At 39.1% G+C, this 19,268-nt stretch overlaps 1 protein-coding gene across 14 annotated transcripts in view; it reads left to right on the top strand.

The window, feature by feature from the left end:
- Positions 1 to 19,268, top strand: part of clip1 (CAP-Gly domain containing linker protein 1) — a 105,067-nt gene that overhangs the window by 48,897 nt on the left and 36,902 nt on the right. For 9 of the 14 annotated variants that reach the window (XM_062958587.1, XM_062958586.1, XM_062958591.1 and 6 more), the window contains 9 exons: positions 2,430 to 3,374; positions 5,308 to 5,424; positions 8,678 to 8,735; positions 8,953 to 9,036; positions 10,286 to 10,442; positions 10,729 to 10,882; positions 11,172 to 11,387; positions 13,699 to 15,984; positions 17,048 to 17,185. In XM_062958587.1, the coding sequence (XP_062814657.1) occupies positions 2,430 to 3,374; positions 5,308 to 5,424; positions 8,678 to 8,735; positions 8,953 to 9,036; positions 10,286 to 10,442; positions 10,729 to 10,882; positions 11,172 to 11,387; positions 13,699 to 15,984; positions 17,048 to 17,185 (4,155 nt within the window). The remainder of the gene's footprint in view (positions 1 to 2,429; positions 3,375 to 5,307; positions 5,425 to 8,677; positions 8,736 to 8,952; positions 9,037 to 10,285; positions 10,443 to 10,728; positions 10,883 to 11,171; positions 11,388 to 13,698; positions 15,985 to 17,047; positions 17,186 to 19,268) is intronic. The other 5 variants (XM_062958597.1, XM_062958596.1, XM_062958592.1 and 2 more) reach the window with 4 other exon arrangements.

The raw sequence follows: 19,268 nt of genomic DNA, 5'->3' as shown, positions 1-19,268 counted from the left end.
CAGGCCCTCGCTGTTCATACATCAGCTCTTTTCTCAATCTCAAAACAAAACCAAATTAAAGAAGTGTCTGTATTTTATGCTGAGTGTTGGTTTATGCATCTCTCCTCTCTGCTTTGTCCGACAGCACATTGATATTGTGGTTTTTAATCTTCTCTGAGAGGCCTGTGTCACACCAAATCCTTTTAAAGGTGTATGCATGAAATGTTTTACATATATTTCTTTAAAAAAAACAACAGAATAATGCTTGTCTTTTTAATATATTAGAGCCAAGGCTCACTCGGTTTACTTGGAGGCGCCGCTTTCTATTCTTCCTTCGGCCCCAGTCAAAGCACACATAGCCTTTATTGATATACAACAATAAAATCACAACACAGGTATATATACAACAAGAGGAAGTCACAGATAAAAAGAAAACATACTTAAGAGTTACTTATCTCAAGGATAAAATTTGCAATAGTCTCACAAAAGAATGCATCAGAGTTGTTCAGAAGATACGGAATTTTATAGCACTCTTGCCATTGAGAACGCTGCAAAAAATGGAATTCCTGTCAAAACAAGATCTGTGTCATGCATTGAAAAATTCTGATTAAAATAATGCAATGTGTGGGGTACTGGAGTTATAAACTTCAGTTTAAGCCTCATAAGATCTATGTCAAATACAGTTTGTCAGCTGGCATTTCCTCACAATACATCAAGCAGTGAATATTGTTAACATTCAAAATTCCTTCTGGCTGCTTTTTAAGCACTGACTTAACAGCCTGTTTGTCTCACCACTAACTTTAGTGTGATAAAAGCTTTATTTTGAGGACCATTTGCATTTGGTTTAAAGGGAAGCAAAGACACATTTTTATCATTTTTTTAAACTGATGTAGTAGTAATGTTGAAGTGAGGATTTTCAGGGTCCCTTTAGTAATTTCACCAAAGGAGAACTTCAGACTAGATCAGGGCTTCTTAAACTGTGGTTCCCAACCCCAAATGGGGGGTCCCTTTAGCTCAATGTTGGGGTCATGAAAAACTTGGCAACAGGAAGAGGTTTCTGAATGCCACCCATTCACACGGATTGGTTAGTAACAACATGTAGCGTTTATAGTGGAGTCTGCAGAAAATGCTTCAGATGTACTCCACAAAAAAGAAAACCAGCCTGTTCAGTGGGTCTTGCAAATAAAAGAATCATGGAATAATAGAGTTGGGAGAGACCCCGTGGGGCATCTAGTCCAACCCCCTGCCATGAAGGGAAAACACAATCAAAGTATCCCGGACAGATGGCCATCCAGCCTCTGTTTAAAAGCTTCCACCAGACTCAGAGGCAGAGAGTTCCATTGCTGAACAGCTCTTGCAGTCAGGAAGTTCTTCCTAATGTTCAGGTGGAATCTCCTTAGCTGATTTGTTATCAGTAAATTTGATTTTTATACCTATTTTATATACCTGCTATCTCAGGTACCTGGCGATTCCCAGGTTAGGTATTTTGTAAGGAAAATTTGAAATAATCATTGTTTGTTTTTGGATTTTATGAATGGTCCTATTAGACAATGCTTAAGGATGTGGGTAAACTACAATTCCCCCCGAGTACTTACAGTTGGTCATGATGGGTATGTGTGCCAAGTTTGGTCCAGATCCACGGTTGGGTTTGAGGTTCTCTTCACATATGGGTGAACTCTGTCATTGCCCATCAAACTGAGCCAGAATTGTAAGTTTTTCATTAGGGCGGGGGGTGGGTGTCCTGTGTGGCAAATTTGGTCCAGATCCATTGTCAGGTATGAGCCACAGGGCTCTCTGGAAGTGGCAGCCATCTTGAATAATTCATATAGACATAGGTACATACAGTAGAGTCTCACTTATCCAACACTCGCTTATCCAACGTTCTGGATTATCCAACACATTTTTGTAGTCAATGTTTTCAATATATCGTGATATTTTGGTGCTAAATTCATAAATACAGTAATTACTACATAGCATTACTGCGTATTGAACTACTTTTTTCTGCCAAATTTGTTGTCTAACATGATGCTTTGGTGCTTTATTTGTAAAATCATAACCTAATTTGATGTTTAATAGGCTTTTCCTTAATGCCTCCTTATTATCCAACATATTCGCTTATCCAACCTTCTGCCGGCCCGTTTATGTTGGATAAGTGAGACTCTACTGTACATACATACATACATACATACTTTGAGTTTTATTTATATAGATGTTATATAGTATATACCTGGGGTCATGTAAAAAACGTCTCTAGTGGAAAGGAGTTGTGAGTGGAAAACATTTAAGAAGCCCTGGACTACTTTACCAGTAGCTAGTTCCCCTTCCAGAATCCTTCCTTCGAAGCACTGGGGAAATGATATTTCTGTTCTGATCAGGCGATGAGAAAATGTCCCATAGTGACTCCAAAAGCAACCTGTTGTAATTTTTTTTTACAATGCTGTTCATTCCAGGTGGCCACTGTGTCAGAAAAATCTCGGATCATGGAACTAGAACAGGATCTACTCCTACGTGAGACAGAAGTGAAAGAGCTGCGCGCAAAACTGGAGTCCAGTAAGCCAGCAGGTGATGTTGACACGTCTCTCTCGTTGCTACAAGAAATCAGCACTTTGCAAGAGAAGATGGTGACAATGAGCAAAGAACACGAGGATGAGTTGAAGGCACTGAAGGAGAAGTTTGACACCAATGAAGAATCATTCCAGACCGAGATGAAAGCCTGGCTGGCGACCAAGGAGAATATGGCAAAAGAGAGTGAATCTCTTAAGATGAAACTGGTTGGCGCCCAGAAGGAGAATGCAGAGGTGACCAATCTATGGAAATTGAAGCTGGAATCTGCCATTGCGTCTCATCAGCAGGCAATGGAAGAACTGAAGACCTCCTTCAGCAAAGGTGCGGGAGCTCAGAGTGCCGAATACGCAGAGCTCAAGATCCAGATTGAGAAGATGAGAGCAGAGCACAAGAGTGAGATAAGCGACTTGAAAGCGCAGCAAGAAAATGAGAGATCACATTTGTCAAAAGAGGCCGATGCTCTCAAGGAAAAACTGAAGGAAGTGGCGGAAGAGAACGAGAAAAGCTTGGAGGCCTTGAAGACCAAGCTGGAGAAAGCCGAAGAGCAGCACCTTATAGAACTGGAAGACAATCTGAACAAGTTGCAGGAAGCTGAGATAAAGGTAAAGGAGCTGGAGGGGCTCCAGTCAAAGTGCACAGAACAAGCCGAGGCCATTGATAGCTTTAAAGCACAGCTCAAAGCCACCGAAGCAAAGCTCTTGGAACTCGATGCTCTTCAGATGGCCAGCTCTGAAGGTAAACTGCAGTTGGAGAGATATAGCAAGGAGCTTGAGGCAGCTGAGAAAAAGATACAGAGATTAGAGAACGAACGCAGTAGTGAAAGTAGCCAGGTTTGTACCAACATCCATCCATTTGTTTTAATTTTTCTCATTTAAAAAAATTAGTTTGTGCTGTTGTGGAGCAATCTGTGTCTGAGGCAAGCTGTCATGAAACGGTGTCTTTACATCATCTGGTGGGATTTTTAAAACACTGGTTCCGAAGTTTAAAATATTACCATTTGTCTACAAACAGGCAAATGGTAATATGACTTCATACAGTGCCAATAGTTAAAAAGCTATTACTTCATTGCTACTAGATGTGACGTTGGCCCACCAAATGGCTTCCAGAGAGTCTGTCCAGCTCTGGAGGATAAGATGGGGAAATCTTTACTTTGGACATTGTGGCAAATAAGATGCTGATGACCTCATCACACTAGAGTTTAGATCCACTTTAAAACCACTTAAAATCTACTTTAGGGAGGGGCCTTTAAACAGCTCAGCCAGACAGGTCCTGGGCCTCATCAAACTACAAATCCCAGAATTCTGCAGGAGGCAGAAACCAGATTTAAAGTGGATCTATGCTCTGCTGTTTATGAGGCAGTGAGACAGGTTTTCTATTTTGACTTGGAGAGCTGTTTAGGACTGTGTTTAGTGTTCCAGTTTGAACTATAGTGTTCTAGACTCTCTAGAGAGAAGGTCTGTTTGAACTGATTTTTAGCTTTTAGAAAGAATTGAAGAATGAGTAAGTGTAATCCATATGTCTTGCCATCCTTCTCATTGCAGGGAAGGTAATGGATACATTGGGAAATCCTTCCATTGCTATGACCCTGGGTTTATCCTGTTTTCCCAGAAGTCTGAAATGTAAAGTGTGTACAGTGGGTTTTGATTTGATCCCTCATCTGAGAAATGGATAGTAGCTATACCTGCCAGACTTCAGCATTGCTGCAGTGGCAAATATAATTAGATTTTTCATTAGGGATAAATAGTTAGATGGTTTCCTTTTTTAAAAAATATCTAAGCACTGTAATGATATCAGGAAGTGGTTTTTATTCCTAGTGTTATGAAGAGTGCATCTACACTGTTGAATTAATGCAATTTGACACCACTGTATGCTGTATACTGTATGCTGGTTTTATATCTGTAAGCCGCTCCGAGTCCCTCTGGGGAGATGGTGGCGGGGTACAAAAATAAAATTATTATAATATTATTATTATCACTGTAGCTGCCATGAGTCAATGCTATGGAAGTCTGGGAGTTGTAGTTTTGAAATTATTGCTGTGCGACAGGGCCCCAGGAGAGGATTGGACTATTTATTTATTTATCGTGTCAGTAGCAAATTGAGAATACAGCTATAATGTATTTTTTAAAAACCCACAAATGGTATTATGCTAGATTTCCTTTGAGCAGAAGCTGTCCACTTCAACTACAGTTGCTATGATTTCATCAGAATGAGCAACTGCAGTTAACGTGGTGTCAAACTGCATTAATTTGACAGTGTAGATGCACCTGAAATCTCTTCATATGATGTCTTAGATACCAGATTTCATGTAGCTACTTCAAGGCACCGATTGCATTTAAGGCTCCTGGAATATATACTTAATATAAGTAATGGAATATATTTAATATAAGTAAGGCCTTTGTTGCTAACCCAATATTCCTGACACGTTTCATAATTTCAGTTGGGAACATCAAAGTAATTAAAAGAAAGATTTGTCCATGAATTTCAATGGGATTTGCTCCCTAGTAAGAATATTTAGGATTGGAGTCTAAATTGATTATTTCTTCAATTTCACCAATTATAACAATATTCCTAAAAGGGCGTGTGATGCTGCAAATACAAATTCTGAGCACAATTTCAATTTATTTATCATCTCCCCTTCAGTGTATGTTCCATTTGTTTGTTTGTTTACCTTCTGTTTTGACATCTTTTTGTCATGTCATCAGAGTCCTTCATTTGTTCCTTTTGTAATTTTTCATTTCTGCACCACACCATCATCCTTGGCAGGCGGTTAGTCTAGTCAAAGAGCTGGAGGGGAAAGAGCAAAAACTCCTTGAACTTGAAAGTCACTTGGTTGCAGTAAATCAACATAAAGATGCTTTGGAAAAGGAACTAGAAGAGTTGGTGAGTAGATGCTGGGAAGCAAGCCGACCCAAGCCTGAGCTTTGCTTTGGGGCTTCTAGGAGGGGAAGTGTAAGAGCTCAAAATTCCCTGTGAAAATACATCTAGCTCAGATTTGGGAGTCCCCTACCCTCCGGTGGTTGTTGAACTATATCTCCCATTCTCCCTGAGCACTGACAATGGGACTGATGGATGTTGGAATCTAGCAAAATCTGGAGGTCTGCAAGTTTTTTGGCCCTATCTTAAACTGAAGATATACAGAGATGTACTGTATATACTTGAGTATAAGCCTAGTTTTTCAGCCCTTTTTTAAAGACTTATACTTGGGTGAGGATCCTGGTTGGCTTATATTTGGGTCAGCTTATACTTGAGGATATATGGTACATTTATTATTTTTCTCTATTATTATTGGTATTATTACATTTATTATTTTTCTCTATTATTGTTGCTACTATTACATTTATTTTACTCTATTTTTATCTTTATTATTAATACATTTATTATTTCACTCTGATCTTATTATTATTATTACATTTATTATTTTACTCTATTTATTATTACATGTATTATTTTCCTGTATTTATTACTATTTTTATTACATGTATTATTTTACTCTATTATTATTAAAAGGATTCATAAGCTCATTTACATTGAAGAAGATGAGAATAATGATTTAATCAGAGTTGGGCACTCTTATCTTAAATTAGAGCTTGATGTTAATATTCAAAAACATTTAACCTACTGATGCCTCAATTAATGTAATTTTATTGGTATCTGTTTTTATTTCTGAAATTTACCACTCTTGGCTTATACTGGAGTCAATGTTTTCCCAGTTTTTTGGTGGCAAAATTAGGTGCCTCGGCTTATATTCGGGTCGGCTTATACTTGAGTATATACGGTACTTGCTTCCTTCCTAGTCCTAAACTATTTAGGACATTTTAGGTAAGAAACCAGACTGTTTTTGCAGGAAATTCCCATATCAATGTGCCTATTTTAATACATTGCACATTATGGCGCTATAGTGTATATGCCATTGCCATGGGCAAACTTTGACCCTCCATGTGTTTTGGACTTCAACTCCACAATTTTTTTAAAATTAATTTTTATTAGAGTTTCGAGTGATATGTACAGCGAAAGTGTGGGAATAAAGGTGGTTATAGAAAAGAAAGGTGAGAATAATAAAAGAAAGAGAGAGAGAGAAGAAAAAAGAAATAATAGTAAAAATAATAACAAAAAATAATAATAAAATAAAATAGAATAAATATGTACATACATTGACTTCCATCTTTTACACAGTTACTTTAGTGGGTTTTTGATTGCCTTTTCTTATCTCTTTCTCTCTAGTGTCGGTATCTTCTTACACTCAATCTATAATAACTAATCTTATGCTTAAATTAACACCTTCATTTGCTCTTCTTTCAAGTAGTTTTTTATCAAGTCCCAGTTAGTTTGTTTTTTAGGTCTACCATAATAATTTTTAAATAAATACGTCAACTTGTCCATATTCATTATTTCCAACACCTTATTTATCCAGCAGCTTATCTCGGGAGTTTCTTTCTTTTTCCAATATTTGGCATATGTCATTCTTGCTGCTGTAACTCCACAATTTTTAATAGTATAAGTTGTAAGTCAGATGTTTGGAACTCGGGGACTTACAACAGGAAGTGAGAGAGATTTACTTCTCTGGAGGGAAATTCATTCCTGAAAGAGTAATCATGGGGAAAAGATGTCTCCACTGAAATTTTATCATCAGTCCTTATTTCCACAACAAGCCGTTTTTTTTTCAAAATCGAGTGATCACAGGGACAAAAAAAAAAAGTGACGTGAAACCTTCTGAAAAGGGAGGGGCACAGACAGCAAAACAAACACCATAGGGGTATTAACCTATGCTATCCAAAGCTTGAATAACTAGAATTACACTTTAAAATTGTACCTGTTCCAACTTCACTTTTTCACTTCACTTTATTTCTTAATTAGTCGCTCTCCACCAGAGTGCTCCGAGCAACTTACAATTTAAAATATCATTCCACAATATAAAAAAAACATTCAACATAAAAACATTCAACCTAAAAACATTCAACAGTGACTATTTGGCAAATTAGATCTGATTTACTTAAATGCACAACCAAACAGCCAACTGAAGAACAAATCTACACAACCTATCTTGTTTGTAACTTGGGGATTGCCTGTAATGCAGTTAATATTTAATTGTATTTTAAACAGTTAAAATCCTGTGTTGTCAAAGGCTTTCATTTCCGGGATCACAGGGTTGTTGTATGTCTTTCGGGCTGTGTGGCCATGTTCCAGAAGCATTCTCCCCTGACGTTTGGCCCACATCTATGGCAGGCATCCTCAGAGGTTGTGAGGTATATATGACCATGTTCCAGAAGCATTCTCCCCTGACGTTTGGCCCACATCTATCGCAGGCATCCTCAGAGGTTGTGAGGTATATATGACCATGTTCCAGAAGCATTCTCCCCTGACATTTTGCCCACATCTATGGCAGGCATCCTCAGAGGTTGTGAGGTATATATGACCATGTTCCAAAAGCACTCTCCCCTGACGTTTGGCCCACATCTATGGCAGGCATCCTCAGAGGTTGTGAGGTATATATGACCATGTTCCAGAAGCATTCTCCCCTGACGTTTCGCCCACATCTATGGCAGGCATCCTCAGAGGTTGTGAGGTATGGAAAAACTAAGCAAGGACTGTATAGCCTTTGTTTTAAATTGTATTGTATTGGTTTTGCTGTAAGCCACTTTGAGTCTCTTTTTTAGAGAGAAAAAGCGGGGTATAAATAACAACATCAAACAGTCCTTGCTTAGTTTTTCCATACCTCACAACCTCTGAGGATGCCTGCCATAGATGTGGGCGAAACGTCAGGAGAGAATACTTCTGGAACATGGCCACACAGCCCGAAAGACATACAACAACCCAGTTAAAATCCTTAAAATTGGTTAAAAATTGTAAAAATCCACAGTGATTGTTCTCAGTGCAAAGAAGGATGGAGCCCCGCTTCCCAATGCAAAACACACCAGGCCAGAGAATTTTTCTCCACCAAACTGTTTGTTCGCTTTGTAGATTGTCACTTGTGCATCTGTGTGCATGCACTATTCATGGGATGACTTTTTGCCTGGCTCTGCTGAGCCAGCGAGATCTGAAATCGTATCAGCGCTGGTTTTTTTCACTCTGCTTTACTGTATCTTAACACATTAAGCCGAATCATTCAATATGCTTTTCCCTTGTTTTCTTCTAGAAAGGAAAATTTTCTAAGGGTGCTGATGAGGCAGAAAGTGTACAAAAATCTATGCAAGGTAAGCTTCCTTAGATGGTCACTTAATCGTAGAATCGTAGAATAGAAAGATACCACAAATCCCCCTGCTATTTAAAATCTTGTGATTTTAAAAGGAAATAAAATGTGAGCGAGGGGAAGACAAGAATACTTTCTTGTATTTTGAATGTCTTACTGCGTAGAAGTTCTTTTTAGAAGCTGGACACACCTTTCACAGATGCTGCATTCTATTCCCGTAGAAACTGTCAAAAAACTAAGCCAAAAGGAACAGCAGTTTGCAAAAATGTCATCTGAACTCGATCTGCTGAGATCAAATTTGGCAGGTAAGAAAATGAGGGTTGCCAAGTTGAACTATTTCTTTGCATGTACAGTAGAGTTTCGCTTATCCAACGTAAATGGGCCGGCAGAACGTTGGATAAGCGAATATGTTGTATAATAAGGAGGGATTAAGGAAAAGCCTATTAAACATTAAATTAAGTTATGATTTTACAAATTAAGCACCAAACATCATGTTATACAACAAATTTGACAGAAAAAGTAGTTCAATACACAGTAATGCTATGTAGTAATTACTATATTTACAAATTTAGCACCAAAATATCACAATGTATTGAAAACATTGACTACAAAAATGTGTTGGATAATCCAGAACATTGGATAAGCGAGTGTTGGATAAGTGAGACTCTACTGTAATTTCAAAAAGGAAAAAAAAAAATTAAAATGTAAAACAGCAACAGCGGTTTTATCAGATCGGAAGCTTCTTGAGCTTTGCAGTAGGGCAAATGAGCTTCAGCAATTACAGGAACTGAGCCAAGACTTCAAAGTTATAAAAGACTTTATTGAAAGAAATAATAATAATAATAATAATAATTTTGTGATTTTGTGATACGAAATCCAGCATATCTATCTTGTTTGCTGTGTCATAATAATAATAATAATAATAATAATAATAATAATAATAATAATCTTTATTTATATCCCACCTCCTCTCCCCAAAGGGACTCAGGCAACTTACAACAAAAAAAATATACATAATAATACTCAATCAACCAAGACAACAAAATCAATCAACCAACAAATCAGCAAATCATGATACATAAACAAAAAACAGTAATAGACATATTAATTATACTACATTAGTATATAGGAAAGTCATGGCCTAGCTATCTAGCTATCCCTCTGTCTGGAGACATCTTGTCTCTTTCCATGCTCATAGGAGAAGAACAAAATAGAGGCTCAGGGGCTTGCCATGTGGCTGAGACTTTTAATAAGAGGTGTGTCCCTGAGACATATCAGAAATAGGAGAGAACAGAGAAAGAAGCAGATAAAGATGGCAATGAGGGTGCAGAATGGGTTTGAGTTCGAACAGGCCCTTCCCCTGATGTTTATACGATAGCGGAAAATCTAGCATCCTCAACGTGGCCATGATGAATAGTATGTGTGTGCATGTTCCTCTTCTGATATTTGTGCTGCTACATTTCTCCTTAAATTCTGCCTAAAAATGCAAAACAGTTTGCCTTTTAAAAAATGTACTCTTCTCTTGGCTTGCTCATCCTTATTGTCTTCCTGCAGACATGGAGAAGAAATTGAAAGACAGGGAAGACAAGGAGAAACAGCTGACTGAAGCAAAAGCCAAACTCGAAAGCGACCTTGCTGAAATAATGAAATCCTCCGGAGACAGTTCTTTGCAGCTGACGAAGATGAACGAAGACCTGCGGCAGAAAGAGAAGTAATTCCTGTCCCATATTGAATGTCTTCGGTGCACTTTCAGCTAGCTTTGCCTTACTTCCAACTGCATGTGGGCAATCTGGTTCCTTTTTTTAAAACATTTTTAATGTCGCTTTGTTTTGGAGAAATAAACCGAAGTTAATTCCACTGCATTCTGCTTAGCGGTTTCTACTAGATAGTGCTGTTATTTCCCTTGTGAGTGGCTTTGCTGCCTTTTCACCCAAGGAAGTGTGTGTCTGGGAATGTTTTGCTGCATGTCTATTTAGCTGTGTTATGATTGATTTTAGCAAAATCAAGGAGCTCCAGCTTCAGCTCAACAAGGCGACTGAGAGTGCTGCTCGGCTGAAGGAAACAGCTCGCAATGCGGAAGAGGCACAGCGGGAAGGCCAGAAGAAGCATCAGACTGAAGTGAAAGAAATGCAGGCCAAATTAGGCAACTTGGTAAGAGCAACTCTTCGCTGGTGTCCGAAGAAATGTCCCCAAAGAGGCAGCGTAGGCCAGCGTGAGCTTACACATTCTTGTTCTCATAGACTGAGAATAAATAGCCATGTTGGGAATGATAGGCAGTGTGACGTAATTTACACTTCTCACTCCATTCCTATCAATTTTTGAAAAGAAAATATAGGAAAGGAGGCTCTGTGGTGTGCTCTAGTCTTGATGTGATGATCCTTTCTGTTGACCAAGGTAACGGAGCCTTTTGCTCAGCCTTGTGACGGTTTCGTTTTTTCAGGAAAAGCAATTAACAGCCAGCCAAAATCAGTGTAAAGACCTACAGGTGACCCACGAAAAAGCCCTCTCTGGCTCGGCCACTAAGCACGACGCGGCCATCAAAAAGATTAAGCAAAAACTTCACGACACTGAGCAGCAATTGGCCAGTGCACAACAGAAGAACACCGACTTGGAAAAACAGACCAAGGAAATGAAAAAGGAAGCCAAGGACAGCAAGGTGTGTACAGACCTGAAGCATGTCTCCGCAGTGGCTTTTCTTCTGCTGGCTTGATTATCCGTCCTGTCCCCCAAATCTTCTGCTTCCTATTCAAGTCATGTAGGGGATTTTTTAAACCTTTGACACATGAGAAATCCATATCAGTTATACCTTTTTGATCAGCTAGAACAAACCTCCCTGTGCAGTTTGTTAGAGCTGCCATTAGAGGTGAACATGGAAGCTTCCGGGAAGATGTTCAAAACCCCTGTGCTGTTCAGATCAGCAGAAATGGTTTAAGTTACATTTGTTATCACAGTACAAATTACAGGTCAGAGCTGCTATTCCACAGTCTTTTGATGAGAGGGGGGAGTAAGATGCAAGTAAGAAACTTTATAACTTAATTAATGAAACAACTTTCTTAAAAGAAAGAATGTGCAAAGAAAGGAGCTTTTCTAAGACTGCCAGGAAGCTCAATATTATTGTGAAATTTTTTAGTCAAATTAGTCCTGGGAAATGTTTTTCATGTCGTCCCCAGTCCTGTGATTTCTGCCATTCAAAACTTTTATTGCTTTCTTTGCAATGCTGAGACATGCTTTTCTCCCATTTGGAGTGGCAGCACAGGTTAGAGGTGTCAGGGTTTTATGCTCCTTTCTTGCTGCTTTCTTGCAAAAGCTGTCCATGCCCTGCAATGCCCTTAGCTTGACTTGAGTGGCTTCCTTCTTTTTTTGTTGTTTTGCTCATTCCCTTGACATTGCTCCATTGCATTCGTCTCCCATTCCATGTGCTTAGAGCTTTACAGTTGATTATTCCTATAGCTGAGTAGTTGGTGTATACACTGACACACGGGCCAAAGGATGTGAACGGCAATCCACACATCATTAGGATATTTGTGTGCTTCTTTCTCAATTTTTGGGTGCTATGCAGTAAAATCAGTTACAACAATTTGAAGTATACAATAACTAAAAATTATAATAAAAGTAATATAACGTTGCGTAGTTTCAAAAGTTGATATTAAATGATTAATATAGGGTGAAATTTGTTTGACACAGAGGAGTTTAGTGTGTCAAGTGAAGGTTAGAGGGCTCTCCCCAAAAGGGGAAAAAAGCTTGAAGGCAGCTGTAAGTTCATCACATGCATCACAATGCATATGAAATTCAACTATTTTTGCTATACTGTTTCCACTTTGCTCTGCTGTGGGCGTGTTAGCATCTTCATTTATAGACTGGTGAAAATGTTTCCACAGACTTATTCTTTTGCCTAAAAGGCCAAAAGAAAAATATTTTACAATGCATTGCAAAAACTGTAAATGCAAAATACTTTTCAAGAAGACTAAGAAAGACCTATCACACTAAAAATAATGGGGGTGGGTCGGTTAAAGAGGTGCATATTAGCATTTTTGGTAAAAGCCAAGATTGTTGCTGGGCCAACTCTAGAGGGAGTGCATTACCCAATTTGGGAAATGCTCAGGAGATGGGCCCCTACAAACAATGGTTTCCTTAAAAAAAAAACCTCAATATCCAAACAGTTTCATAGCAAGTCAGATAGTTTCTTACACAGCCTAGATCTAGGGGCAAGAATTCTGAGTCCCTTCAGGGAGAGAGGGCAATCTATAAAGTTATTATTATTATTATTATTATTATTGTTGTTGTTGTTGTTGTATGACACAGCAAACAAGATAGATATGCTGGATATTATTATTATTATTATTATTATTATTATTATTATTATTATTATTATTAGTTCCTCTTATAGAAAGAGATAATTCATATTCATTGAGGAATATCCTCCAAAGCCTGCTTAGTTGACTAGATAAATGGCAACTATTGAGTTGTGAGGCCTGTGGAAAAGATATATGCAAAGCGTGCAAATGAGGTTCTCTCTTAGCATCTTTTCCATCCAGCCTGGCAACTGGGAGGGAGGAAGCTGAGTGTGCTAAGGTGGAGTCAGTCATCTTTTCCCCAATATTCCCAATGCTCCAGCCCTGTGTTTTGTTCACTCGCTGTCATGATTCGGTGTCCTGTTATTACAAGGAAGCTGAATCCTGGAGGGAGTTTCTTTAAGGGAAAAGGTTAATTCTTTGAGTAATCCAGTTAATCTGCCCCAATCCTTGGTGTCATATCTATATGTTCACAGGAACACATCTATTGACTTGGAGGTTCCTCAGCAGGCCTGTAGAAGTGTGTGTGCCAGTATATACACATTTATTCATTCATTCATTCATTTATTTAATAATAATGCTATTTGTCTTTAATCCACACTTTGTGCTAGTCTGCTTGACTTCATTTTTTTGTTTCTTGTTTCCCCCCCTTTTCCCTAATCTTTGTTTCTTTAGTCCTTAACAACTGAGGTAGAGGCAGCCAGAAAACAGATTGACGCAATGTCAGAAAAGATAAGGGCTTTGTTAGGAGACAAAGAATGCTTGGCAATGGAGGGGCATACCTTAAAATTAGAAAAAGAGTCCTTGTTCTCCAAACTTGTAGACTATGAGGCCAGGATTGATTTGTCGAATCAAGAGCGGGAAAAACTGTGGAACATGCACGAAGAGCTGAAAGGAGAGATCAGAAAAATTGCGAAACAGAAACAAAAAGCGGAAAGCAATACCCAGCAGGAAAAAGAAAGAAACGACGAGTTGATTACCGAGAAGGGAAAGCTCCTCTTGGAACTGGAGGAGGTCCAAAACGATTTTCAACGGGTAAACAAAGAGAATGAGGTCCTACGAGCCACAAAGGCCACTCTCCTCCGGCAGGTGGAGGAGCTCCAAAGCAGTAATGATTCCTTGGCCCAGGAATGCCAGAGGCACGTCCGGCAAAGGGAGGAATTTGAGGATTGTCAAAAGAAGCTTACTGATGAAAGTGCCTCTCTCCTGAGAGATAAGGATGACATTATCAAGAAGCTGCAGAGTTCCTACGAAGATATGGCTCGCGATCAAAAGGATCTTCTCCAGGAAGTCAGTGTTGTCGCTTCTGAGAGGGACTCGCTGCTGGGAAAGCACTTGGATCTTGAAAACAAGCATGAGGCTTTGAAAAGGGAGGTGGACACTCTGTTCCATACTGCCCAAGATCTAGAGTCAGACAAAGAAGCTCTCCTGAAAAGCCAGGAAGACCTGCGTAAAAACTTAGAACAGGCTCTCGAGGAAAAACAGAAGCTTGGCATGAAAAATGAAGGCCTGTTGGCTGATTTAGAAGCGGCACATAAAGAGCTTAAAAACGTCACGAAAGACAAGATGCAACTCGAGGCCTCTCATGGCAGTCTTTCCAAGCTCTTAGAAGAGGTTAAGGCTAGTAGGGAGTCAACAGAGGCTGAGCGTATTCAGTTGCTGCAAGAGAAGGAAATCTTGGCTTCATCCGAGAAGAGGCTTTTAGGAGAAAGAGAAGAACTCTGGAATGAAAACAAGGCCCTCTTGGAAAAACTGACCAAGATCACGGAAGAGACTGTCCATACTGAGAAAACATTGAACGAGACACTAAGCCAGGCCATTGCTGAAAAGGAGCAGGCCTCTCTGAAAGCCACACAGTTTAAGAAGCAGAATGACACTCTTCTCAGGGATAAAGCCGCTCTGGAAGCAAAGTGTACAGATCTCCTTGCCGAGAAGCAGAATGCAACCAAATCACTCTGCGACTTGAAGAAGAAGCACGAATTGGACATTTCTTCCAAGAGGTTGCTGTTACAAGATAAAACCAAGCTCCAGAGCAGTGTTGACTCTTTGAAGCGGGAGCTTGACCAGAAAACACAAGAAAACCAAGAGCTCACGGCCTGCAAATCTGAGCTGTCAAGATTGTTGAACGAGGCCCAGAGTGCCAAAGCAGTATTGGAGAATGAGTATTCGGCCTTGCTTCACGCCAAGCAATTGTTGGCAACTTCCTTTAAGTGCAGTTCTTCAGAAAAAGAGATCTTGAACCAAGAGAAGGCCCAGTTGCAGACTATGTGCCAGCAACTGAGCAAAGAGCTTGCAATACTCCAGGAGCAGCTCTCAGTAGAACAGGAAAGTAGGAAGATGGAGAAGGAGTCTTTTCAGACAGACAGCAAAACGTTTTATAACCACATTAGGCAGTTAGAGATGGAGAAAGAACAGTTAATGTCAGAAAATAAAGAGCTGTTGGCTGACAGCGATAAATTGAAACATGAGAAAGTCATATCTGATTCCAAACTAGAGGAAATTATGAAGGAAAAGGAGATTCTTAGTGTTGAGGCAGATGGACTTGCATCCAATATCGAAAAGCTAAAGAGAGAGTTTACAATCCTGAGTAAGTCCAAAGTGGAGCTCCAGGATCTGCACCGCGGGGTCTCCAAGATGCTAGAAGAGCTCCGTTCCCGACACGAGACATCCGAACAGGAGCGAGTTAAGCTGCTCCAGGAAAATGAGAGTCTTCTCTCTGAGCAGACGCACCTGATCACCATCAAGGAAGAAATCTTGCAGGAAAAAGAGAAGTTCTCGGAAGATTACTACAAACTCAATCAGGAGGTCTCGGTGTTAGCCAAGGCCAACACTGAGTTGTCAGCCAACCTCGCAGCCTCTCAAAGCAAAAGCCTGAACCTACAGAAAGAAAAGGAGGAGCTTGTCTTGAAATTGAAAGAAATTGAGAGTCTTCAGGCCAAGGCGGTAATGCAAAGATTTGAGGTATCAAAAAGCCGGTAAATCAGTTCAGTACAGTTACTAACACAAAGCACTAACTTCTGTTGTTTTGTTGTCTGCACTTTAATTTGCACGGTCAGGCACCGTTGCTCAGTTTGACCACCTTAATTTCCTTTCTGACCGCCAACTTACCCTATTCTCTTTGAAAAAAACTTTAACTCTTGTCATGATGTGGAGCGGGGTGGGAGAAAAGTCACATTCATCTGCAAGGGCCCAAGAGCTGTTGGACGTTGCAAGATAATTTTTTTTACATTGTGAATAAAAAGGCAGCTTTCCAGATCTGTAGGCACTGAAATGAGACAGATACATATCAGCAGAGATGTGGCCTGGTTTGAAATTGTTTAAAAGAATGCATTGAAATTGGTACGCAAAAGTGACCTAAGCCTCGGACCAAATTGTCTTTGAGCCCAGGATTGCTCGTGAAGTTAATGTTGCAAAGGATTTGGCAATGCCTGTTATCTTTTTATTCACAGCAGGAGTTGCATTCACCACCAACTGATTGGAATAATGAGCCATTGCTTCTTTGCTATCAAACACGGCGGAGGTTTTATATCAACAACCCTGTGGGTTTTGTCCCCAAACATTCAACTTCACCATACCAGAAAAATATATATTTTTGTGATTTTGCTTCATTGATTTCTAGCAAATCCAAATGCAGAGCTAATGTCCTGATTTCTGCGTATTGTAAAAGCACAGTCGGTTGGTTGTGAATACCTCTTGAATTAGCCCTTTTTTCCTTCGAAAAAGCAAAAATAGAATTTTTTCACTAGGACCACCTATCTCACTGCAAGAATGACACTGGCATGAGATTAGAAGTTAATTTCTGCATGAAGCAAGGTGGACCATAGCCTTAATTCGACTTCATGCAGTTTCAGAATGCACTCGGATCATCTGAAATGGCTTGTTTTCATGCACCATGAAGCAGCTTGCAATAAATCAAGAGATATCTATGTGCTGCTTCATCAAGGGGCCAACTATAGACTAGGTGTTTGATGGGTTTCCCAGCAAAATCCAGCACGGAGTTGACACCACTGTTTTTATCTCTCAGACGGCACAAACTGCAGAAGATGCGTTGCAAATAGTTGAGCAAGTGACCAAAGAGAAGGAAGCTCTTCAGAGAGAAAAAATGGAGACATTGGCCTCCCTTGAGGATTTGAAACGGGCCAATCAGAAGCTGCAGAAGGAAGTAAGCAAACTCGCCTTCCATATAAAATACATAATTGTAATATGCAATAGAGTCTCACTTATCCAACACTCGCTTATCCAACGTTCTGGATTATCCAACACATTTTTGTAGTCAATGTTTTCAATACATCATGATATTTTGGTGCTAAATTCGTAAATACAGTAATTACTACATAGCATTACTGCATATTGAACTACTTTTTCTGTCAAATTTATTGTTAGACATGATGTTCTGGTGCTTAATTTGTAAAATCAAGACCTAATTTGATGTTTAATAGGCTTCTCCTTAATCTCTCCTTATTATCCAACATATTCGCTTATCCAACGTTCTGCCGGCCGGTTTATGTTGGATAAGTGAGACTCTACTGTATAACTGTATTTAATAAATCAAAAACTATTTACTACCCTTATTTCCATGTACAACAATCTATGGTACCTCTTGCAATTTCCACACTGATTTCTCTCTATTGTAGTTTCAATGTAGTCATGAATAATGAATAATATAATAATAATATAATAGTAATAATAATAATAGAATGATTATATATATGTATGTATGTATGTATGTATGTAATGTGCATAATTCCCATGGAGTAAACAACAAAACCACTGGACCAAATCACACCAAATTTGGCCACAAAATACATAGTCACCCAATCAATCTGCATGCGGCAGCGTGTCAGCAAAAATGGCTAGGAGTGTCAGTGCTGACACGCGTGTCATAGGTTGGCCATCACTGTTCTAGAGCGAGATCTGTATAATGAGTGGCAAACGTTCCAAGATTTAAGTCGTCCAGATTTTTTTTAAGGAGCAGGTAGAAATGGTTAAATACTGCTTCTTGAGATGTTATAGCCACTGCCAGTCAGAACAAACCATCCTAGGTAAATGAACAAAAACTCTTGACACTTACCGTTTTCCTATTTATCAGAAGACAAATCATCAGTGCCTAAATTCTAACAGGCTTTGCTATTTACTTCCCTTATTCTTATTGCAGCTTGCCAAGCACTTTGTGTGACACCTACTAGTGGCTATACAGACTTTTTCAATCCTCCAAACATAGGAGTCTGTGAATCTCTTTTGTGCCTGAGCAGAAGATGGAGTTGTGTTTGCTCTGAGCAGCAGAGCAATTCCCTGAGTTTACAGAAAATGCCACTATAGCCAATCTCTCATGCTGTGACTCTTGCCAAAGACTAGATGATGGTTTTTGTGTCTCTTGTACTTCTACCACTGAGCAGAAATCTCTGCATAAAAACTGCCATTTTCAAAGGCAGCTACAACAGGTGTCCAGAGCACAGGCCATCTGTGACGCTGGAGGGAATTAAGGACCTAGATGTCGGTTAATGCTAGCCATTGGTTTCAAGATAGCTGGAAATCAAAACTAAAATCCAGTGTCCCTGTAATTCTTCAAGAGTGGCCAGAGATTATCCATTATGTAATAAAATACATCAGTGAGCGTTTAGGAACAGACGAGGCTTAGAAGCAGATGGGCAAAGGAAAGCATATAGTAAATAAAGAACCCTGTGTTCCATTTGGACCAGAACCATCAGACCCTTTGGAAGGATGGTATTTTTCCCAGCACCAAACTGGAACTTTGTTTTCTGCTTCTCAACGATTAAGGTATTGTTGGACCTCGTAGAGTTCTCGTCAGCTGTGAAAATGTGCATTTGTCTGTAAAATGGATTTTTTTTTCAATGGTGTGTGTATGAAAGGGGCAACGAAGAGCCTTCTGGACTTCCCTAGCAATTCTGGGTTGCTGCCAGTTGGCCTTCAGATGACATTTTATTTATTTATTTTATTTATTCGCTACATTTATATGCCACCCTTCTCACCCCGAAGGGGACTCAGAGCGGCTTACAAATTAAATTTACATACAATATTATATTAGCATAGTACAATACTGGTAATAAATTACTATATTGTACTGTATCAATATATTGTAATATTATTAGTAATATTGCATGTAAAATATAATATATAATTAATATTATTTTATTGTATTATTAGTATTATATCGTATTACAATATAATATTATGAATATTATATGTATATACAATATGTTATCATTATTATATATTATTGTAAA

Source organism: Anolis carolinensis, chromosome X (genome assembly GCF_035594765.1).
Source record: "Anolis carolinensis isolate JA03-04 chromosome X, rAnoCar3.1.pri, whole genome shotgun sequence".
NCBI lineage: Eukaryota > Metazoa > Chordata > Lepidosauria > Squamata > Dactyloidae > Anolis > Anolis carolinensis.
This window is presented reverse-complemented; position numbering and strand designations above follow the sequence as displayed.